The sequence below is a fragment of the Maniola jurtina genome, chromosome 28 (assembly GCF_905333055.1).
Source record: "Maniola jurtina chromosome 28, ilManJurt1.1, whole genome shotgun sequence".
NCBI lineage: Eukaryota > Metazoa > Arthropoda > Insecta > Lepidoptera > Nymphalidae > Maniola > Maniola jurtina.
This window is the reverse complement of record NC_060056.1, coordinates 2,361,672-2,386,899: the sequence shown is the minus strand read 5'-3', so window position 1 is coordinate 2,386,899 and position 25,228 is coordinate 2,361,672. Positions and strand designations below refer to the sequence as shown.

Sequence of the window (25,228 nt, the reverse complement as noted above, 5' to 3'; positions counted from 1 at the left end):
AGACAAACCAAAAAAATGCCTAACTGCAAGACTTTGTGAATACCTATATGTAAGTAATTGTATAGTTAGTGGTGTGGTACCAAATTTCATACAAATCGGTTAAGTGGATGGGTCTTAAGGAATCCCGTGGGAACTCTTTGATTTTCCGGGATAAAAGTAGCCTATGTCCGTCCGCGGGATATAAGCTAACCCTGTACCCGTCAGAATCAGTTACACTGTTGGGCCGAGAAAAGGTAGCAGACAGAGAGACAGACAGCCACACTTTCGCATTTATAATATGAGTATGGATTTTGGTCTAGTTTGGTCGGAACCAAAACTTCACCTTTATCCTTAATTCGAGGTAGATACTTATATGAAATAACTAGCTAATGCCCGAGACTTCGTTCGCGTGGATGTAGGTTTTTTAAAAATCCCGTGGGAACTCTTAGATTTTCCGGGATAAAAAGTAGCCTATGTGCTAATCTAGAGTATAATCTATCTCCATTCTAAATTTCAGCCCAATCCGTCCAGTAGTTTTTGTGTGAAGGAGTAACAAACATACACACACACACACACACACACACACACACACACACACACACATACAAACTTTCGCCTTTATAATATTAGTGTGATACAGACTCCACTCTGCTTTTTATGGGTGGTCTAAGTTAAACGCTAACCGTAATGTAACTTTAACCGTCTGCCATGCAATTAACTAACTCACAATAGATACACGAATATGCCATGTTCTTTTTTTAATTTACCCACCTTGTGTGACATGACATAAGACAATTCAGTAGTGTTGGCGAAATTCGATTAGTATGGTTATCGATGGATCACTCAAGTTATCATCATCATCATCAACAAGCAACAACACTTCGATATGGAGAACAGATTTCTCGGTAATGGTTTCAGCTTCATGTATTGCAACAGTACCGTCATGCCGTGATCATATATTGTGCATCCGTCCTTAAAGAAACATCTACATGCAAGTTGTTAGAAACTAGACCTAGTGATTGTGCTGTTTCTCCTTTTAAATATAAATAGATATATTTTTAAACACAACAACTTTTTAGGGTTCCGTAACTCAAAAAGATAAACGGAACCCTTTTAGGATCACTGGCTGTCTGTCCGTCTGTCCGTCTATCCGTCTGTCGTAAGGGTCGTATTAGTCTCTGTGTGTTATTAGTCTGTGGTACAAAATAAAAACTCTCTTCTCGATAGCAAGCTAATGGACGACGACGTGTTTAATTTCAATCCTGACAAAATATTAAAACCCAAAAGTACAAGAATAACTATGCCAAGTGGAGTATCAACTATCATACGAAAGTGCTTTACCTGTACATTCTAAAATTTAATTTTATTGATAGTAGTTATAACATAGTGTTTAAAATATACTTTTACTTATTTCTATGCACAGTAGTTTTTGATTTATTGTGCAAAATGTCGGAAAAATGTGTGCGAGTCTGACTCGCACTTGTCCGGTTTTTAACAGGTAATGGGACTACGAGGTCTGTTTTGAGAATGAGAAGCGACCCGTGCTCAGTAGTGGGTCATCGATGTGTTGGAATGATGATGATTGTAATAGTATTGACTCCCATACAGACTAGACTACTGACTACTTATATTGACCGATATCGATATTCGATAGATATCGTGTTTCACAACACTAGCCAGTTTAATACCGTCAAGTTCGACCGGTTGTGTGCTCAGTAAACAAGATTATCACAATGAAGAGTGTAGTTTTAGTTTTATTTTTAGTTTATTTCACACTAAAATTAAGTTCAGGTTACAAAGTGACTAGAGATGAGACTAAACTAAAGGAAGTGCTGTTTTGGAAACAGATTAGCTATGAAATTGATGGGGTTTTATGTAAGTATAACATGTTAATGTATATTTAAATAATAAATATAATAATTTATACCAAAATCCGTTCCAGTTACAGTTAGGTGCCTATATTGTGTATAAAATATGTGTTCAATGACCTATCCAGTTGCCGTTTTAACAGGGCTCTCTCCGTCACTCGCTCCATACAATCGTAGCCCCAATTTCATTTGAATATTAAGCAACCAAAGTCCATGAAATTTTGCAGACATATGATCTAGAAACTAATATCTGTGTCCATGGTGTTTTAGATTTTTCTAAAAATATGTAGTTTTAAAATTACGAGGGCTTAAAGATTTGTATGTGAATTTTTAAGACCACGTAACTTTGAAACCGAATATTTTAACAGAAATCTGGAAAACCACAGGCATAGATATTAGTTCCCGGAACGTTTCTACAAAATTTCATTGAGTATTATTGGTTAGTATTCAAATGAGAGACGAACTACGTTTGTATGGAGCGAGTGACGGAGAGACCCCTCTTAACATACACACGTGTAAAAAATAAAAATACGACTGCATATTAAGTCCTATTATTTCAGCTGTGATAGCCTAGTGGTTAGAACGTCCGTCTCCTAATCGGAAGTCGGGGGTTCGATCCCGGGCACGCACCACTCACTTTTCAGTTATGTGCGTTTTAACCAATTAAACATTACTTGCTTTAACGGTGAAGGAAAACATCGTGAGGAAACCTGCATGAGAGTTGTCCATGTTCTCAAAGGTGTGTGAAGTCTGCCAGTCCGCATTGGGCCAGCGTGGCAGACTATGGTCTACACCCTTCTCACTCTGAGGCTGAAATCTATAAAGCGCACTTTGACTTTGCTCTGACTTAAGATTGAGTTAAAACGAGACAGATTTATGTGAGAGATATAGCTCTGTCTCGTTTTAACTCTGTCTTAAGTCTCAGCAAAGGCAGAGCGCGCTCTATAGATCTCACCCTTAGAAGAGACCCGTTCTCAGTAGTGGGCCGGCAATGGGTTGATCCTGATGATGATGATTAAATCCTATTGTTCCTCTTAGAATGGAAAGGTTTTGGCCATAGTCTACCACGCTGGCCCAGTAGGTACTACGTCAGAGTTCATACACTACGGAGTACATCATATGGAGAACTCTTAGGCATGTATGTTTCCAGACGATGTTTTCCTTCACCGTTCAACCCTAACTCCAGAAAGTAAAGAGATGCGTTCCCGGAATCGAACCCCAGACCATCCAACTAGGCGGCCGACAGCTTACGATATATCACACTATCACAACTAATATTATAAAGGCGAAAGTTTGTATGTGTGTGTGTGTGTGTGTATGTTTGTTACTTCTTCACGCAAAAACCACTGGACAGATTTGGCTGAAATTTGGAATGGAGATAGATAATATCCTGGATTAGCACATAGGCTACTTTTTATCCCGGAATATCAAAGAGTTCCCACGGGATTTCGAAAAACCTAAATCCACGCGGGCGAAGTCGCAGGCATCGGCTAGTTATTAAATATGCCTGTTTGTCTGTCTGCTTGCTTTTCACGGCCTATCCTCTCTGCCTATCCATTGAACCGATTTTGACTTACAGATACAGTTTTGAACGCTGTAGGTTTTCTTGGCAGACAGACGGACAGACAGACAGACAACAAAGTGATCCTATAAGGGTTCAATTTTTCTTTTTAAGTGTGGAACCGTAGAAACTCGTTATTCATTTTTTATTTTTAGATAACCGAGATGCAAATCACAAAAAGACAGTCAATGGTCTAAATTTTGAGGACGATTTAGAAGACAGCGAGAAATACTTCATTCAGTACAACAACGTGCCAATAGGTTTAGAAGTGTGGGGCGACAGAATTTTTGTGACGGTGCCTAGAAGACGCTATGGTGAGTCCCTAACTGAGTGTCATCACACTAATATTATAAAGGAGAAAGTTTGTATGTGTGTGTGTGTGTGTGTGTGTGTGTATGTTTGTTACTCCTTCACGCAAAAACTACCGGACAGATTGGGCTGAAATTTAGAATAGAGATAGATAATATCCCGGAAAATCAAAGAGTTCCCACGGGATTTCAAAAAACCTAAATCCACGCGGGCGAAGTCGCGGGCATCGGCTAGTGCTTCATAATTAGTAATTTGTTTTTTCTTTGGTTTTTTAACCCCCGACCCAAAAAGAGGGGTGTTATAAGTTTGACGTGTGTATCTGTGTATCTGTCTGTGGCACCGTAGCGCCTAAACTAATGAACCGATTTGAATTTAGTTTTTTTTTGTTTAAAAGGTGGTTTGATCGAGAGTGTTCTTAGCTATAATCCAAGAAAATCGGTTCAACCGTTTGAAAGTTATCAGCTGTTTTACTGTAACCACTTCACGTTCACTTGTCGGAGGTGTTATAAATTTTTAATTTACACTTGTTTATTAATAATGTGTTCATTTGTCTCTGTTTAGTAAAGTAGGTAGGTTTGAATAAATATTTAGTACAGTTTATTATAAGTATAGATTAAGGTGTATGGATAGTTAAAAAAACCTAGTACTTAATAAGTTATGAACGTAAAATTAAGAACGCCACCTCGCCAACAAACTGGCCCAACAGTTTGGCGATCTACAAAATGAAAGGAACATTTTTTTTTCTCTCTCGTCTGGCTTTACAAAGATTAGCCAATGTCAAGTTTGTAGTTATTTGTAACAAGTTAGTTAAACTATACAAGTATGGACCCCGTCTGTGCCGGCGCTTGCCGACACACGCACGGCACCCCCTTAGAGCACTTTCCAGTCAGTTTTAACAAAAAAAACACTCCAAAAAGGCGGAGCACGCCCGCCAGCTAACACCAACACAGACGAAGTCCTGAAAGAAACATGTAAAATTATTTTGAATAAATAAATTAAAAAAAAAAAAAAAAAAGTTGTCTTGCTTCTAACATCTGCATTGTCTAAACGCAGAAATGACAAGTGTAAATTAAAAATTTATAACACCCTCGACAAGTGAAGGTTACAGTAACTAGAAAAGAGCTGATAACTTTCAAAGGACTGAAACGATTTTCTTGGATTATAGCTAAGAACACTCTCGATCAAGCCACCTTTCAAACAAAAAAATTAAATTAAAATCGGTTCATTCTTTAGGAGCTACGATGCCACAGACAGATACACAGATACACACGTCAAACTTATAACACCCCTCTTTTTGGGTCGGGGGTTAAAAAGAGAAATGAAAAACATTTCCGGATTCCGTACATTAATTATATGAACATCATATTTTTGGATGTATGAAATACTTACTTATTTTTCCCGAGTTAGAACATCTCAATGAGCTTTAAACAATGATGCTAGGAAAAGAAAAAAGGTTTTTTGGGCTCCTTTTTCATGTATGGGTCTTCCCGCCAACCTTACTCTTTCATCCTAAGAGTGCATCATCACTTACCACCAGGTGAGATTGCAGTCAAGGGGTAACTTGTATCTAAATTAAAAAACGTCCACTATACGCTCTTATTTCCAATATTCCACATTCCAGGAATTCCATCGACCCTCAACTACGTCTGGAATGGTCCAGCGAAGTCACCAGCTTTACAACCGTATCCTGGCAGCCAGGACCTGGTCTCTGTGTACCGACCCAGGATAGATGAGTGTGGCAGACTGTGGATGGTGGATACTGGGTTATTGGAAGTACCAGGTAATTGTCAGTCAGTCAGTATAAAGTCAGTTTCAGAGATAGACGGACACAGACAGAGATAGAAACCAGACCTTGACAGACAAGATATAAAGTTGAAAACTATGATCGTCTTAATTAACGCTGAAATATTATAGTAAAATTGTTTTTCTGTCGCTTGGTATATTTTAATGCTGTAGTACATTTATATAAATGAACTCAGAATTTTCTCAGCTTTCATTTGACATCCCATTCGATACAATAGCAAAAAAAATTTTGGAGATCCGCACTTCTTTGATACAGCCTCCGTTAGGTCAATATTTTTCGTATAAAATATAGCCTATGTCACTCGGACCTTTAAAACGAATCAATTGACACCTCATTCATTTAAATTGGCCCAGTAGTTTACGCGCTACGGTGGAACACACAGAAATACAAACATAGACATACTAGCTGATGCCCGCGACCTCGTTCGCGTGGATGTAGGTTTTTTTAAAAATCCCGTGGGAACTCCTTGATTTTCCGGGATAAAAAGTAGCCTATGTGCTAATCCAGGGTATAATCTATCTCCATTCTAAATTTCAGCCCAATCCGTCCAGTAGTTTTTGCGTGAAGGAGTAACAAACATACACACACACACACATACAAACTTTCTCTTTTTTTTAATATTATAGTGTGAAGTGTGATGTGAAGTGTGATATACATAGACTGCTAAAATCATTTGGCTTTGCCGTAGTAGCGTAAAATTTTGTATGTAGGTTCTATTTTGCAACATAGACAGACTCCATGAAGACATGATTTTCAGAAATTCTTTATTTATTACTTTCTTGTTTCATTTTAGGAGACAGAAGACAAGTGAGGAAGCCTTCAATCGTAATATTTGACTTGAAGACTGATAAACAGATCCTGAGATACGAGTTAAATGATTCCGATCTTGTCAACGAGAGGACTCCTGGCGGTGAGAGACAGATAAAGCCCTCTCATATGATACCCCACTTGGTATAGTTGTCTTACTTTGAAAATTGAAAAACCAATCATTGTTTAGGAACACATTTAATTTTTATTTTTTTTGTGATATAACCACAAATTCATGGTTATACATACCATTACCATATGGTTAACCATGGTTTTCGGATTTTTCCCTTTACTTGTGCTATAAGACCTACCTACCTGCCTTTCATGATTCTAGGTCAACAGGAAGTATCCTATAGGTTTTCTTGACAGACACGACAGACGGACAGACAGACAGAAAACAAAGTGTTCCAAGGGTTCCTTTTTCCCTTTTGAGGTACGGAACCCTAAAATCAATAGTTAACTGATCTGTGAGCAATTTGAGACTAAGACATTTTAACGGTATAAGTGTTTGACTAGGTTATACCTCCAGACTACTTTTTAGTTCAAGCTACAGACTTTATTGTTCACTAGCTGATGCCCGCGACTTCGTTCGCGTGGATGTAGGTTCTTTAAAAATCCCGTGGGAACTTTTTGATTTTCCGGGATAAAAAGTAGCCTGTGCGCTAATCTTACTCCATTCTAAACAGCCCAATCCGTCCAGTAGTTTTTGTACGAAGGAGTAACAAACATACACACACACATACACACAAACTTTCGCCTTTATAATATTAGTGTGATAGTGTGAAGAAAAGGAAGGGTTGAAAAGTTAACGAAAATCTTCTGTTCGTTTTCAGGTCTAACCTCAATAACTGTAGACGTCACCAAAGATAGCTGTGATGATGCGTATGCCTACATCAACGATCTGGCAACAGAGGGGATGATAGTTTACTCGCTAAAGGACAATAGGAGTTGGAGGTTAAACCACCCTACGTTTCTACATGATGAAGCTGCTCTAAACTTTACTGTTGCAGGTACGTTAGTCGTCGTTTTTTTTTTAAAGAATATTAGCCATTTGAATCATAACTAACATTCCCTCCAACTAAGCGTAAAGCTTGTGCTAGGAGTGGGTACGACAATAGTGCAACGGGTGGGGTTTGAACCGCTGATCGGATTTCAGTCCGCTCCTATAACCGTTGAGCTATTGAGCTGTGGGCACACCACTGTGAGCTGCCCACCGCTGGACATAGGTATCTTGTAGGGAGTTCCAAATGATAGTGGGGACCTGCCAACGCTGCGCTTTTTCGTGCGAGATCACTAAGTCTTGGGATCCCAATATCTATCAGTTCTTCAACAGGAACCCATCCTGTCCATTGCCACTTCAGCTACGCGACGATTGACGTCCACCGCTGGACATAGGTCTCCTGTAGGGACTTCCATACGCAGTCTTACGGGCTGCCGCCATCCAGTGGCTGCCGTAGATTCATCCACGTAGTGGGAGAGTCTACCAACGCTGAGTTTCCCATACAAAGTTACCGTTTCAGGACCTTGAGACCCCAATCGTTTGCTCGCTATTTTTATTTATATAAAAAAAAACAACCAGGGATTCATGATTTTTATTTTAGTTTTTTTACATTTTTAGGTTATGTAATCAACTGGAAGGATGGTCTGTTCAGCATAGCGCTGTCGCAACCTGACGCTCATGGTGACAGAACAGCTTACTACCACCCCATGGTGTCCAACCAGGAGTTCTCCATCAACACCAAGTTTCTCAAGAGTGGTGACATCGGCAATAATGTGAAGGTAACAGCTTCATCATCATCATCATCATTAAAACTGCAGTGAAGAATCATTATCTTACAAATTGAAGACGACAATCATATCGGGATATAAGCTAACCCTGTACCAAATTTCATCAGAATCGGTTAAACTGTTGAGCCGTGAAAAGGTAGCAGACAGACAGACACACTTTGGCATTTATAATAATTAAGTATGGATTTACTTGTTTTAGGTAGTAGGAACACGAGGAACAAAAACCCAGAGCGGTTCCCATGGCTACCATGCACCAACGAAGACGTTGTTCTTTGCGAACCCCGCTCAAGACGCCATGTTGTGTTGGCGCGTTGACACCAAAATGGCGCCCGAAAATATTGGAATCGCGGCACAGGATCACACTAAGCTGGTTTATATAGCAGGTACAAATAGACTACAGGACTTCGTCTGTGTTGGTGTTAGCTGGCGGGCGTGCTCTGCCTTTTTGGAGTGTTTTTTTTTTTTTTTAAACTGACTGGAAAGCGCTCTAATGGGGTGCCGTGCGTGTGTCGGCGAGCGCCGGCACAGACGGGGTCCATACTTGTATAGTTTAACTAACTTGTTACAAATAACTACAAACTTGACATTGGCTAATCTTTGTACAGCCAGACGAGAGAGGAAAAAACATTTTTTTTTTTTAACTATTTTAATAGGTGCACATAATTCCGCTTTACGAGAGAGAAAAAAAAATATAGACTACAATATGTGGTTGACCAGGTACACGAGCCACATGAGGCTTGCATGCATATTTTTAACCCCCGACCCAAAAAGAGGGGTGTTTTAAGTTTGACGTGTGTATATGTGTATCAGTATGTGGCATCGTAACTCCTAAACGAATGAACCGGTTTTAATTTAGTTTTTTTTTGTTTGAAAGGTGGCTTGATCGAGAGTGTTCTTAGTTATAATCGAAGAAAATCGGTTCAGCCGTTTGAAAGTTATCAGGTCTTTTCTAGTTTTCTTATAGAGGTTTTTGTGTCGGGGTTTTTTAAATTTTATATTTTATAACATTTTGATAGTGCTATATGCACCTATAAAATCCGATGCCTACATAACCAGAACACTTGCAATATTTTAGGGTTATTATTATACTACGTAAACACATTCCAATGCCGATAATCATTTGCCTTATCTTGTAGTTTTTCTGATTTAGCATTTTCAAACCCGCAATGTATAGCGTGCAAAACTCGGGTCAATGCATAAGCATAAGTATATGCGCTAAGCAAATAGATTAGGTCTCATAGGGACAACAAATAATAACGTAACTCAAAATTTAAAAAACCCCCGACACGAAAACCTCTATAAGAAAACCAGAAAAGAGCTGATAACTTTCAAACGGCTGAACCGATTTTCTTCGATTATAGCTAAGAACACTCTCGATCAAGCCACCTTTCAAACAAAAAATTGGTTGTCTGTTGAAGTCGGTCTACTGACGATAGTTGAACGTGACAACAAAGGCCGATTGTGCTTCTTTGTCGCTCGTTCCGCGCTCTCGCTTGCACTTCAAGCCTTACATGGAACGCCTCAGAGCGAGGTAACGCCGCATGAGTCATGTTTTTTCGTGCGTGTAGCCGGCTCTATCGAATTATAAGACGTTGTCACGTCAAAAACAAAATTAAAATCGGTTCATTCGTTTAGGAGGTACGATGCCACAGACAGATACACAGACACACAGATACGCACGTCAAACTTATAACACCCCTCTTTTTGGGTCGGGGGTTAAAAATGACTGCCATGAAAAAAAAGTGTTATTTCTTGTACAATGATACGGAACCCTTCATGTGCGATTCCGACTAGTACCTACTTGACTGATTTATGTGTCTTTTTATCCGACTACGGCAAAGCCGAAAGGAAGGGTTATGATTTTAGCAGTTTATGTATGTAAATATGTATGTATGTTTTTCTTTTCAGATCTGAAAATAAAGGGTGACGAGGTATGGGTCCTCGTGAACCAAATGCCGAAATTCGTCTTTTCGACGCTCAACACTAGTGAAGATAACTTCTATATACACAGGTTTGTACATCATCATGATCAACCGATCGCTGGGTCACTACTAAGCACGGGTCTCCCAAAGTAAGTTTGTGTGTATGTGTGTATGTTTGTTACTCCATCACGCAAAAACTACTGGACGGATTTCGCTGAAATTTGGAATGGAGATAGATACAATATCCTGGATTAGCACATAGGCTACTTTTTATCCCGATAAATCGAAGAGTTCCCATGAGATTTCAAAAAACTTATATCCAAGCGGACAAAGTCGCGGGCATCAGCTAGTCACACTATCACACTCACACTTCACACTAATATAAGGAGAAAGTTTGTATGTGTGTGTGTGTGTGTGTGTGTATGTTTGTTACTCCATCACGCAAAAACTACTCGATGGATTTGGCTTAAATAATTTAGAGTGGAGATAGATAATATCCTGGATTAGCATAAAGGCTACTTTTATCCCGATAAATCGAAGAGTTCCCACGGGATTTCGAAAAACTCACGCGGGCAAAGTCACGGGTATCAGCTAGTAATCGATAAACGGTGCGTGCCTTGGATCGATTCCCCGACCTCCTTAATAGGAGGCTGACATCTTAACCACTAAGCTACGAGTATTTGCTAGCTAGAGGTTTTTGTGTCCGGGGTTTTTTAAATTTTGAGTTATATTTTATAACATTTTGATAGTGCATATAATAAAATCCGATGCCTACCCTGATGCTCCCTAATAGGAGGCTGACATCTTAACCATTAAGCTATTTGCTAGCTAGAGGTTTTTGTGTCCGGGGTTTTTTAAATTTTGAGTTATATTTTATAACATTTTGATAGTGCATATAATAAAATCCGATGCCTACCCTGATGCTCCCTAATAGGAGGCTGACATCTTAACCATTAAGCTATTACCACTTTTGTACTTAAATTGAATTGTATTTTTATTTTCCAGTGGAAAAGTTCAAGACCTCATCCGGAACACCCCGTGTGAAAAATACTAACCTTATTATGTAATCATTTTCATTGAAATTAAATCGTTTTTCCGAACCATATGCGTCTATAGCCATTTCAGCTTCGCAACACGTTGAGTTATGTTTATGAAGGTGGTTTTAAATAAATGAATACTTAACTGAATAAAAAATTCTTTGATTTTGTTACAAATCTATACTTACCTACAAAACAGCCTCGATAGCTCAACGGTTAAGGAGCGGACTGAAATATGAAAGGTCGGAGGTTCAAACCCCACCCGTTGCACTATTGTTGTACCCACTCCTGGCACAAGCTTTACGCTTAATTGGAGGGGAAAGGGGAGCATTAGTCATATAGTAGCATGGCTAATATTCTTTATGGCAACATGTTTTATCTTATGTCCGCGACTTCGTCCGCGTGGACTACACCAAACCCCTATTTTACCCCCTTAGGGGTTGAAATTCCAAAAATCCTTTCTCAGCGGATGTCTGCGTCATAAGCTATCTGCATGCCTTTCAGCCCGATCTGTCCAGTAGTTTCAGCGTTGAAAGATCTGTCAGGTAGTCACTTTTCTTTTTAACCCCCGACCCAAAAAGAACGGTGTTATAAGTTTGACGTGTATATCTGTGTACCTGTCTGTGGCATCGTAGCTCCTAAACTAATGAGCCGATTGTAATTTAGTTTTTTTTGTTTGAAAGGTGGCTTGATCGAGAGTGTTCTTAGCTATAATCCACGAAAATCGTTCAACCGTTTGAAAGTTATCAGCTCTTTTCTTGTTATTGTAACCTTCACTTGTCGGGGGTGTCAAATAAAATATTTTTTTAGAATATTATAATTATCTTTATTCACAATTACTATAAATAATAAAAATTGCCAAACAAAAATGTCATCCAAATCAATGTAACGAGGCAGGGTGCCCAGAACGCTGGCTGCGTTACCTCGTTGAATGGCCAGACTAATATGCTGACCAAGGTAACTGCCAAACCTCCGGTCCTCCAGTCACCCGCGAACGCCACAAGTCGGGATGACAGGTCCTTAAAAAGGATCTGGCGTCCTCGCCCCACGAACCCATGGTCTCCACCACAAAAGGCACAAATATGAAATTATTTCCTATACCTATTTTCTTATATTTGCGCCTTAATTGGCAAATAAAAGTAAACTTTACACACACACACACACACTTCCTATATATCCACATGGACGAAGTCGCGGGCATCACCTAGCTACCATAAGAGCTACATATATAAAGGTATGTGTGAAATTTCGCCGTAAAAGCCTACGTCAGTACAAGTACTACGTTCAGATGAATTCGCGCAATAGCTAGGTAAATATGTAGGCAAGTAATATTTACATATTCAATATGTTGACTGTACTTAGTTTTGTGCTTGCCTTGCTATGTGAAAGATGTGACACAGGTCGTGATCATTTAAACGTAGCTTTAAATATCTTTTTTTTAGTTGTTTTTAACCCCCGCCCCTAAAAGAGGGGTGTTATAAGTTTGACGTGTGTATCTGTGTATCTGTCTGTGGCATCGTAGCTCCTAAACTAATGAACCGATTTTGATTTAGTTTTTCTTGTTTGAAAGGTGGCTTGATCGAGAGTGTTGATAATCCAAGAAAATCGGTTCAGCCGTTTGAAAGTTATCAGCTCTTTTCTAGTCACTGTAATCTTCACTTGTCGGGGGTGTTATAAATTTTTAATTTACACTTGTTTTAACTTACTTTTGTATTATTTTTGTGGTTTTCAAATTTTTGCAGAATATAAAAAAAATCTTGTAACAGAAGTAACAGGTATATAGTCCTAAAAGTGACCGTAGCTATAAAATACAAAATAAGAACTTATTGAAAAAAAAGATTTTTTTTAAATAAAATTAAAAGTGTGTGAGACTTTTTGCTTTGGAGTCTAAGGTACGAAGACTTAATTCATTATAACTTTGTAACTACAATTTTGGTACATGAAAAACAAAAATAAATAAATAAAATTAGAATAATTTTTCATCTAATTTTGTTCTAAAACTAACCCACTTGGAGGGTTTTAACACTTTATTATGGTTTTAAGCGGTTTATTTCGCAAACGGATCCCTGAATCAAAAAAACCGGCCAAGTGCGAGTCAGTCTCACGCACCGAGGGTTCCGTACTCAGGTATTTTCCCGCCATTACGCATAAAAATAAGTAAAAATCTGTTTTAGACTGTACAGGTAAAGCCCTTTCATATGACATCCCACTTGGTATAGTTATCTTACTTTGAAAATTGAAAAGACTAATTTATTTGTTCATTTTTTTTGTGATGTAGGTATAACCACAAATTCACGGTTTTCGAACTTTTTGCTTAACTGGTGCTAAAACCTACCTACCTGCCAAATTTCATTTAGGTCAACGGGATGTACCCTATAGGGTTTCTTGACAGACCCGACAGACAGACAACAAAGTGATCCTATAAGGGTTCCGTTTTTCCTTTTGAGGTACGGAACCCCAAACATGGTTTCACACACCCGCAATATTTTTAGAGCTAAGGCTCTGACCTAAGCCGCGGATGGACGGACAGACAGACGGACATGACAAAAGACAAAAAAATACCTTAGTTTTTAGCTTGAAATCTTTTCAGATACTTAAGCCAAGAAAATGAAGAAATTATTTAATATCTTCGCTGTTCTACTGCTGGTAGTGAGGACCAATCAACAGGAGAGGAGACTTGGAAAATTCCAGGAAGTTTTCGCCTGGAAACAGCTGACTTACAATATCAATGGAATCCAGTGTTAGTCCATATCTAAGTATATTATAATTTTACTAACGACCCACCCCGGCTTCGCACGGCTTATTTATTACAATCTTCGTAGGGATCTCTAATTTTTTGAAAGTAAAATATAGCCTAAGTTACTCAGGAAAAATGCAGCTTTCAACTGGTGAAAGAATTTTCAAAATCGGTTCAGTAGTTCCGTAGATTACCCCCTAGAAACAAACTTACAAACTCTACCTTTTCACAGCCCATCCGTTTTTCTTGACAGACACGACGGACGGACGGACAGACAGACAATAAAGTGATCCTATAAGGGTTCCGTTTTTCCTTTTGAGGTACGGAACCCTAAAAAGGGACTTGGTCGTACAAAATGATATTAAGCTCAGGTAATATTATACCTACAGGAGAGACTTATAAGGTAATTTTTTATCTCGGAAAATTCCTCGGGATTTTTCCAAAGTAAATTACTTAAGTACTTGTATTTAATTAGGTTTATCGTTTTTAGGGTTCTGAAGCCCAAAAATATCTAAATCCACGCGGACGGATTCGCGGGCATTGTATAGGTATTTATAAGCTTGTTTATAGTAAATAGGTAGGTAATTCTCTTGCACAAATCTTGTCTAACAAAACTATTGACCTTGTTAAAAACTCTACTTACAATAGTTTGTTTGAATACGAATCATTGTTAACAGGGCTCTCTCCGTCACTCGTTTCATACAATCGTAGTTCCAATTTCATTTGAATATTAAGCAACCAAAGTCCATGAAATTTTGCAGACATATTCTAGAAACTAATATCTGTGTCTGTGGTGTTTTAGATTTTTCTAAAAATAAGTAGTTTTAAAATTACAGGGGCTCAAAGATTTGTATGAAAATTTTTAAGACCGCGTAACTTTGAAACCGAATATTTTAACAGAAATCTGGAAAACCACAGACATAGATATTAGTTTCTAGAATATGTCTGCAAAATTTCATGGACTTTGGTTGCTTAATATTCAAATGAAATTGGAACTACGATTGTATGAAACGAGTGACGGAGAGAGCCCTCTTAATTCTCAGTTATTATTTTAAAAGGTTATGTGTCGGCGATTTTGTGGGCATTAATTTAATATCTTTAACAATGCCGTGGGAACTTTAATTTTCAATTTAAAACTCAGACACGGACATTTTCTGGGATGAGAATTATCTTTGCTTTTCAAAAACCCAGAAAATGTCCATACTATCATACTGCTGCACTGAAAAGTAATTATAAACTCCTAAATTGCCCCTGCCAGGCATCGAACCTGGGAAATCCCAGTTAGTAAGACAAACATCACCACTGTGTCAAGGAGGTCCTCAAAGACCAGTGTGTGTCGGAGCCCGGAGGTCAAGATCCTATTTGGGTCAAGGTTCTTATTCGGGCAAAGTGCGGAGTTTGATTCTGGACACATACCTCTAACTTTTTGGAGCTATGCGCGTTTCATCCAATTATGAAAGAAAGAAAGAAAGAAACAAGTGTAAATTAAAAATTTATAACACCCCCGACAAGTGAAGGTTACAGTAACTAGAAAAAAGCTGATAACTTTCAAACGGCTGAACCGATTTTCTTGGATGACAGCTAAGAACACTCTCGATCAAGCCACCTTTCAAACAAAAAAACTAAATTAAAATCGGTTCATTCGTTTAGGCGCTACGATGCCACAGACAGATACACAACACAGATACACAGATACACACGTCAAACTTATAACACCCCTCTTTTTGGGGGTCGGGGGTTAAAAAAAGGGTTTATTTGGTGCCAAGAAAATGCAGATAAAATAGTATCTAATATTAATTGCTCGAAATAAGATGAGTGGTGTGTGGTATCAAAATGGACTCCACTCAGCATTTGCTGCGCCTGTGTCGGGAACGCAGGCACAGCGCTGGTCTTCTGGAGCCAGAAGTTTCGGACAGTGTAAAAGATAAGATAAGATTAATTATATACCAAATGCTTTAACGACGAAAGGAAAACATCGTAAGCTAACTTGCATGCCTGAGACTTAGGCTGAAATCTATAAAGCGCACTTTGACTTTGCTCTGACTTAAGATTGAGTTAAAACGAGACAGATTTATGTGAGAGATGTAGCTCTGTCTCGTTTTAACTCTGTCTTAAGTCTAAGCAAAGGCAGAGCACGCTCTATAGATCTCACCCTTAGAATAAAAACACAGGAATTGGAAGGAATCCGTTATGGAGAACTCCTGAGAGTTCTCCATAACGGTTTCAAAGATGTGTGAAGTCTGCTAATCCGCACTGGGTCAGGGTGGTTGACTATGGCCTAAACGCTTCTAAGTACACAGCGCGTGAGCGGTGACACTGGGCCGGGGGAAGTTGCATTTCAATGCACGCCGGACATCATAGAGAGAGCCAGCGCATACCAAACCTTCGTTACTTTATAATAGCTGAAAGTTCCTCTGCGTACTGTCCCTAGTACAGGGAAGTACGATCAGCGACCATGAAGTTTGGAGCATGGTGTTACCATAGCCACCATGATCCAAACTTTATAGTCGCTGATCGTTCTTCCCTGTGCTGCGGACAATACGCAGAGAAATTTTCAGCTTTTATAAAATACCGAAGGTCTGGCACGTGCTGGATCTCAGTCCAATCAGTTTATAAATAGACATGAAGTAGATGTTCTACGAAGTAAGTAACAAAATCGTGATGCGTTCATCCTTCAATACTAATACTATGAAAAACTCATTAATTCTAACAAGAACTTGCTTGTTGGCACCTTGTTGGTCTTGGAGTACCACAGAATTCTAGATACGGCAATGGAAATGGTATCTGTCGGTGTCGGGTGATTCGCTAACTCAGTGTCTAACGCTGAATGAAGTGACCGAGCTCATCTGAAATTGGTTGGTTCTCCATTGCTGCTTATGAGTGATATTATAACTCTTTCGTAAAAACCTTCAATGGATCACACTTCACATCACACTATCACACTAATATTATAAAGGAGAAAGTTTGTATGTGTGTGTGTGTGTGTATGTTTGTTACTCCTTCACGCAAAAACTACTGGACGGATTGGGCTGAAATTTAGAATGGAGATAGATTATACCCTGGATTTCTGATTCCTTTTCGAGCTTATGCCACAAGACGTCGTAAGCTACTAGGTCAAATGCTTTGGATAGATCCAAAAAACAGGCATAAACAGGAGTTTTCCTGTCGGTATAGTACCGCACAGTTTGCTTGAGGCACAGGATTGCGCTTTCCGTAGCACTTTAATATTCAAACTCCAAAGCAACGTAAATTAAAGTGTAGAGAGCTAAGGTGCAAAAATTGGAGACAATTTTTGATGACAACTGTGCTGTCTTTGCCTTTGGCCTACGTTTGAAATTGGTGCAATGAAAACTAAACACGAAGGATCCCTACTTCAATCGTCGCTACAATAAATAAATCTAGTTATCAAAAACGATAATCACCTGTTTCATCTTTGTTGCCTACCTATTACAACAATAAAACGCACTAATGTTTCGCTACACATTACTCTGCACAGCGACAATCACGCAATTTTAACATCTCTATACTTATTCTGTATTCTGTGGTAAGTACACTTTTAATGATCGTAGTTGTTGATCTTAAACTAAGTATAGATAGGTGCTTATTTGCATTATTGCAAAATAGCCTGATTGCAGCAAAAATCTTTATAATGATGTCAATGTTGTTTACCCAAAAGTAGGTAAGTATATTATGAAGTTAATGTCTACCTACTTAGTCTTACTTGCTCTTATTCTTATTCCTTTCTTATTTACTTGGTATTTTTTTAAATATTTTTTTAAATTATTATATTATATATACATACTAGCTGATGCCCGCGACTTCGTTCGCGTGGATGTAGGTTTTTTAAAATTCCCGTGGGAACTCATTGATTTTCCGGGATAAAAAGTAGCCTATGTGCTAATCCAGGGTATAATCTATCTCCATTCTAAATTTCAGCCCAATCCGTCCAGTAGTTTTTGCGTGAAGGAGTAACAAACACACACACACACACACACACACACACACACACACACACACACACACACACACACACACACACACACACACACACACACATACAAACTTTCTCCTTTATAATATTAGTGTGATACCTACATTACGTGTATTTACTTTATTTTATTAGTGCACCCCTGCCACTTTCTTTAGTTTTTATTAAGTACTAGCTGATGCCCGCGACTTCGTTCGCGTGGATGTAGGTTTTTTAAAATTCCCGTGGGAACTCATTGATTTTCCGGGATAAAAAGTAGCCTATGTGCTAATCCAGGGTATAATCTATCTCCATTCTCAGCCCAATCCGTCCAGTAGTTTTTGCGTGAAGGAGTAACAAACATACACTCCCACACACACACACACACACATATACAAACTTTCTCCTTTATATAATATTAGTGTGATTAGTGTGATATCCCCTAGAAAGGGGTGGCTATTTCAAAATCAATGGTATATCTTCACCCCTGCCTGGAAGAGATCGCTATTTTAGCGATAAGACCGCCTATTGTACAAAAATCTATTTTATTATTTATACATTTCTATGTCTTGGTGTACAAGAATATTTTACTTTTACTTTACCTGTGTTATAAGTTTGACGTGTGTATCTGTGTGTCTGTCTGTGGCATCGTAGCTCCTAAACTAATGAACCGATTTTGATTTAATGTTTTTTGTTTGAAAGGTAGCTTGATCGAAAGTGTTCTTACTTCTTAGCTATAATCCTAGAAAATCGGTTCAGCCGTTTGAAAGTTATCAGCTCTTTTCTAGTTACTGTAACCTTCACTTATCGGGGCTGTTATTTAATTTACACTTGTATTACAGTACTTCAAGACAGGTTTTCGGAAGATATCGAAGAGGTCCGATCGAAGAGGGAAGCCGATCGCCTCATTTTCAGTGATGACGGGCCCAACGATAATAAACCTTGGAACGAACCTCAAGGTAAAGATAAAGAACTTATTTAACTAAGTGGTCCAAGAACCCAGTGCTGCCAGACATTACTTATTTTCTGTGAAAAAAGATGTATGTGATAGTGTTATTTAATACCTAGGTAAGTACTTCTAACATACGCATATTTTAATCATAAAAAAATTGGTTGTCTGTAAAGTCGGTTTACTGACGATAGTTGAACGTGACAACAAAGGCCGATTGTGCTTCTTTGTCGCTCGTTCCGCGCTCTCGCTTGCACTTCAAGCCTTACATGGAACGCCTCAGAGCGAGGTAACGCCGCATGAGTCATGTTTTTTCGTGCGTGCAGCCGGCTCTATCGAACTATAAGACGTTGTCACGTCAAAAGTAGCCAATGTCCGTCCCCGGGATATAAGCTAACCCTGTACCAAATTTCGTCAGAATCGGTTAAACTGTTGGGCCGTGAAAAGGTAGCAGACAGACAGACAGGCAGACACACTTTCGCATTTATAATATAATAATATGGATTTAATGTATTATGTATTTCTTTACTATTCTAGAGCCCGAAAATGAGAAACCTGTTTGGCAAACGACACCCCCAAGTCCTTCTACAAACCCTGATGGTAAGTTGGAAATGGCATAAAAACTGGCATGTGGACCAAGGTTGAAATCTATAAAGCGCACGTTAACTTCGCTTAGACTACGAGTGTAAATTAAAAATTTACAACACCCCCGACAAGTGAAGGTTACAGTAACTAGAAAAGAGCTGATAACTTTCAAACGGCTGAACCGATTTTCTTCGATTATAGCTAAGAACACTCTCAATCAAGCCACCTTAAAAACAAAAAAAAAACAAAATTAAAATCGGTTCATTAGTTTCTAGGAACTACGACGCCACAGACAGATACACAGATACACACGTCAAACTTATAACACCCATCTTTTTGGGTCGGGGGTCAAAAACAAGACAAAATGTCAGCGGTTTAACGCTGTCTCGTTTTAACAGTGTCTTGTCTGAGCAAAGTCAAATCTATATATCTGTCGCTTATCTATCTAAGCTTGTATAGTATGGAATATTATTGTAAATTGAACAATTTAAAAAAGAGCAACCGCCGAGTTTCTTGCTGGTTTTTCCCGGTAGGAACGGCATTCCGGACCAGTGGTGAATTATTTGACGATTCAAAAGCACTTGTAAAAGTTTAATTGAATAAAAATCTATTGTATTCTATTCTACCATATTCTACTCTATTCTACTCTACACCACTCCACTCCACTCCACTCCACTCTATTCTATTTCTATATGTCTATTTTGCAGATGAAGCAGGCAGATTTTTTATCCAATACAACAATGTTCCGATGGGCGTGGAGAGAGTTGGTGACAGGTTGTTCATAACGGTACCAAGGAGACGATATGGTGAGTTCTGGTTAATGCTCTTTTGCCAATGATTTCAATTTTTTTTTTCTTTATTTTAAAAAGAATATTAGCCATGCTAATCATGACTAGTACTCCCCTTTCCCCTCCAATTAAGCGTAAAGCTTGTGCCAGGAGTGGGTACGACAATAGTGCTTTAGACTATCGAGGCTATATTCAGCCAATCGCAACTTGCTAGTGATTAACAGGGCTCTCTCCGTCACTCGTTTCATACAATCGTAGTTCCAATTTCATTTGAATATTAAGCAACCAAAGTCCATGAAATTTTGCAGACATATTCTAGAAACTAATATCTGTGTCTGTGGTGTTTTAGATTTTTCTAAAAATATGTAATTTTAATATTACAGGGGCTCAAATATTTGTATGAAAATTTTTAAGACCGCGTAACTTTGAAACCGAATATTTTAACAGATATCTGGAAAACCACAGACATAGATATTAGTTTCTAGAATATGTCTGCAAAGTTTCATGGACTTTGGTTGCTTGGTATTCAAATGAAATTGGAACTACGATTGTATGAAACGAGTGACGGAGAGAGCCCTCTATACATGTGACACTATTTGTCTGTCTGCTAGCATTTCACGGCCCGATTTTGACGAAAGGTATAGAGGTAGCTTGCATCTCGGGGATGGACATATTATATACAAGTGTAAATTAAAAAATTTTAACACCCCCGACAAATCATTTTCAAATAAATAATTATGTATATCTAGGCAACGTCCATCTTGACAACTTGACATTTGTAAATTGACACTTGAATATTATGAACCTAAGGGTTATCTAACCTCCTTTTCTACAAGAAAACTAGAAAATAGCTGATAACTCTTAAACGGCTGAACCAATTTTTTTGGATTATAGCTAAGAACACTCTCGATCAAGCCACCTTTCAAACAAAAAAAAGTAAATTAAAATCGGTTCATTCGTTTAGGCGCTAAGATGCCACAGACAGATACACAGATACACAGATACACAGATACACACGTCAAACTTATAACACCCCTCTTTTTGGGTCGGGGGTTAATAAGCTGCTTTTTGTCCCGAAAAATCAAGGACTTCCCACGCGATTCATAATAAAAATCTAATTCCACGCGGATGAAGACTATTACTAGTACTACATAGTACTAGTAATAGTCTAGTACTATCATCTAGTATTAAATAAGCAAATGGCGACTTTGGTCGGGATTCGATCCCGGACTCTCTTTTTAGGGTTCCGTACCTCAAAAGGAACAAGTGTAAATTAAAAATTTATAACACCCCCGACAAGTGAAGGTTACAGTAACTAGAAAAGAGCTGATAACTTTCAAACGGCTGAACCGATTTTCTTGGATTATAGCTAAGAACACTCTCGATCAAGTCACCTTTCAAACAAAAAAAACTAAATTAAAATCGGTTCATTCGTTTAGGCGCTACGATGCCACAGACAGATACACAGATACACAGACACACAGATACACAGATACAAACGTCAAACTTATAACACCCCTCTTTTTTGGTCGGGGGTTAAAAATGGAACCCTTATAGGATCACTTCGTTGTCTGTCTGTACATCCATCCGTCCGTCCACCCGTCGTGTCTGTCAAGAAACCTATAGGGTACTTCCCGTTGACCTAGTATCATGAAATTTGGCAGGTAGGTAGGTCTTATGGCACAAGTACAGGAACAAATCTGAAAACTGCGAATTTGTGGTTACATCATTTAAAAAAAATTAAAACGTGTTTCAATTTTCAAAGTAAAATAACTATACCAAGTGGAGTACCATATGAAAGGGCTTTACCTGTACATTCTAAAACAGATTTTTATTTATTTTTATGTACCTATAATTGTTTTTGATTTATCGTGTAAAATGTTGTAAAAATGCCCGAGTACGGAACCCTCAGTGCGCGAGTCTGACTCGCACTTGGCCGGTTTTATTTATTAGTATAGATGAAGACCTGTGTCAGTAGTAACCTGGCTATGGGCTGATCATGATGATGAATTAAGTTTTTTCAAGGGATCCCATCAACTCTGAACTACGTGTCTCTATCGCGTGACAGCAGGACCCGCTCCCCGCCGCTCCGCCCCTACCCCGACCTCGCCCGCGCGAGGTCACTGACCTCCGTCTACAGAACCCGTGCTGACCAGTGTGGAAGACTATGGATGGTCGACACTGGACTGCTGGAGATACCTGGTGAGTCATTAGAATTTTTTTTTAAATAGCGAGCATGAACAGGTGGGTCACCTGGTGTTAAGTGATTACCGCCGCCCGTGAAGATTTGCAGCACCAGAGGCACCGCGGATGCGTTGCCGGCCTTTCAGGAATTTGTTGGTTCGCCCCTTGAATAACCCCATGTGTTGAAATCTAGTGGGAACACCGCCGATCCAGTTTAAAATGTGTTTCAATTTTTAAAGTACTATAACTATACCATGTGGAGTATCATATGAAAAGCCTTTACCTGTAAATTCTAAAAAAGATTTTTATTTATTTTCATACATAATAGTTTTTGATTTATCGCACAAAATAGACTCGCACTTAGTCGGTTTTTTTATAATTTCTGCAAAATATTACATTACCGCCAAAGAGCTTAGAGATCTATAAAACAGCCATAATCCCGTTTAGGTTAGCAACTTTCATCTTAGACGCCTTACAAGGAAAAACACCTTGAAGTTTTATAACCGTTTGGCGTTTTTATTTGGCGTAACATAAACTTGTATCTCCACCAGGTAACCCACAGCAAGTACAGGCTCCAGCGATCGTGATATTCGACCTGACTTCCGACAGGCAGATCCTGAGGTACCCGTTCAAGAGTTCAGATCTACCAGCTGCGAATACTCCGACAGGTAACACTTCGAAGGGCCAGCTGATTCAACTAATATTGCCCTCCAATCCTGGGGACCCTTTCCCTTCTCAAGCTTTTACTGGAGGTGATCAAAAATATGGTCCTTTAAAGTACCACAGGCAGATCCTGAGGTACCCGTTCAAGAGTTCAGATCTACCAGCTGCTAACACTCCGACAGGTAACACTTCGAAGGGCCCAGCTGATTTGACTAATATTGCCCTCCAATCCTGGGGACCCTTTCCCTTCTCAAGCTTTTCCTGGGGGTGATCAAAAATATGGTCCTTTAAAGTACCACAGGCAGATCCTGAGGTACCCGTTCAAGAGTTCAGATCTACCAGCTGCTAACACTCCGACAGGTAACACTTCGAAGGGCCAGCTGATTCGACTAATATTTCCCTATCTTCAACCAATCTTGGGGGCCCTTCACCTTGAGAAAGAGGCATAGTTATCAAAATATGGTTCTTCAAATCTAGATTTTTCTTTAAGATATAGGTCAAAAGTGCTTGAATGCCTACCAAAGTCTTTGGAAAGAGCGTGTTGCCATAATAACTTATGGATCCGCGACATGTTCTCTAAATATCTGCCTCATAGGAAAGGAAAGAAAAGAAAGAAAGAAAAACAGTTTATTTGGTTCTACAAAAATAAGATAACATAGAATATAAAGTCGAAATGAAATGAGATGCGTGGTGTTTGGTACCAAAATGGACTCCACTCAGCATTTGCTGCGCCTGTGTCGGGAACGCAGGCACAGAGCTGGTCTTCCGTGAAGCCAGAAGTTTGGGACCGCCGAGTTTCTTGCTGGCTCTTCTCGGTAGGAAAGGCATTCCGAACCAGTGGTGCTTTTGACGATTCAAAAGTACTTGTAAAAGTCTAGGTAATTGAATAAAAAATATTTTAAACTAGCTGATGCCCGCAGCTTCGCCCGCGTGGATTGGCCAGATCCCCTGCAGCATCAGGATTGAGGGGTTGGACTCCAAATTTTTTATGAAACATTGTCGCAAAGTTCCTCTATCGATTAAAAAAGAAATGACGCAAATCGGTTCAGAAATCTCGGAGATTTCGGTGTACATAGGTAGAAAAACACAACTCCCTTTTTGAAAGTCGGTTAAAAAAGTAGCCTATGTTACTCCCTGATAAATTCTCTACTTGTCTGTGAAAATCCCGTCAAAATCGGTTCAGCCGTTCCCAAGATTAGCCTTTTCAAACAGACAGACAGACAGACAGACAGACAAAAATTTTAAAAACGTGTGATTCGGTGTTGGTATCGTTCAAATAACCATATGAGCTTAATATGAGGTAGTTATTTCGAAATTACAGACAGACACTCCAATTTTATTTATTAGTATAGATTTGAATTTGAATTTATTGCTCGGTTAAAAGTTGCTTCTTTCCCAGGCCTGGCGTCAATAACAGTGGATATCACAGACTCCTGTGACTCTGCGTACGCCTACGTGCCAGACCTGACCACGTACGGTCTGATCGTCTATTCGCTGCAGGACAACAACAGCTGGAGACTGACTCACAACTACTTCCACTTCAACCCACTCGCTGGCAACTTGAGGATTTCTGGTAATAATGAATGCACCTTCTGAATATTTGAGGATATACACACACATATTACATTTTTTTTTTTTATTGAAAATATTACAATAAAACTTAAAGCTAGCCTTATCTAATTACTATACAAATCATGCCCGCGTGGAATGGTGCCAAGAATACTGGCTGCATTTCCGCGTTGGACAGCCAGGCTGATCCGTTGCGCAAAAAATGAGCCAGCCCTTCTGTCACCCGATGAGGCTATTAAACGCGGTGAAATGTCTCGTAAAAATTTCTTTGCACTAAGACTCCATGGCCCCAGGGGTCTCCACGGCAAACGGAACAAAAATGTAACTCTCAATAAGAGAGTTACATATTCACATTTGAAGATATGATTGTGTCATTATCCAGAGTTCCGTACCTCAAAAGGAAAAACGAAACCCTTATAGGATCACTTTGTTGTCTGTCTCTCTGTCCGTCCATCCGTCCGTCCGTCGTGTCTGTCAAGAAACCTATAGGGTACCACCCGTTGACCTAGAATCATGTTTAGCAGGTAGGTAGCTCTTATAGCACAAGTACAGGAATAAATCTGAAAACCGCTATTTGTCGTTACATCATTTAAAAAAAATGTGTTTCAATTTTCAAAGTAAGATAACTATACCAAGTGGGGTATCATATGAAAGGGCTTTACCTGTACATTCTAAAACGAGTACGGAACCCTCAGTGCGTGAGTCTGACTC

General features: G+C 39.1%; 1 protein-coding gene across 1 annotated transcript in view; it reads left to right on the top strand.

The window, feature by feature from the left end:
* Positions 1 to 1,458: 1,458 nt before the first annotated feature.
* Positions 1,459 to 25,228, top strand: part of LOC123879729 — a 28,016-nt gene continuing 4,246 nt past the window's right edge. Inside the window, exons 1-15 of the mRNA XM_045927632.1 lie at positions 1,459 to 1,854; positions 3,564 to 3,722; positions 5,339 to 5,497; positions 6,315 to 6,431; positions 7,162 to 7,338; positions 7,947 to 8,107; positions 8,316 to 8,499; positions 10,025 to 10,131; positions 13,689 to 13,815; positions 18,622 to 18,738; positions 19,266 to 19,328; positions 20,021 to 20,119; positions 22,127 to 22,303; positions 22,837 to 22,953; positions 24,348 to 24,521. Coding sequence (XP_045783588.1) covers positions 1,713 to 1,854; positions 3,564 to 3,722; positions 5,339 to 5,497; positions 6,315 to 6,431; positions 7,162 to 7,338; positions 7,947 to 8,107; positions 8,316 to 8,499; positions 10,025 to 10,131; positions 13,689 to 13,815; positions 18,622 to 18,738; positions 19,266 to 19,328; positions 20,021 to 20,119; positions 22,127 to 22,303; positions 22,837 to 22,953; positions 24,348 to 24,521 — 2,080 coding nt within the window. The 5' untranslated portion in view covers positions 1,459 to 1,712. The remainder of the gene's footprint in view (positions 1,855 to 3,563; positions 3,723 to 5,338; positions 5,498 to 6,314; positions 6,432 to 7,161; positions 7,339 to 7,946; positions 8,108 to 8,315; positions 8,500 to 10,024; positions 10,132 to 13,688; positions 13,816 to 18,621; positions 18,739 to 19,265; positions 19,329 to 20,020; positions 20,120 to 22,126; positions 22,304 to 22,836; positions 22,954 to 24,347; positions 24,522 to 25,228) is intronic.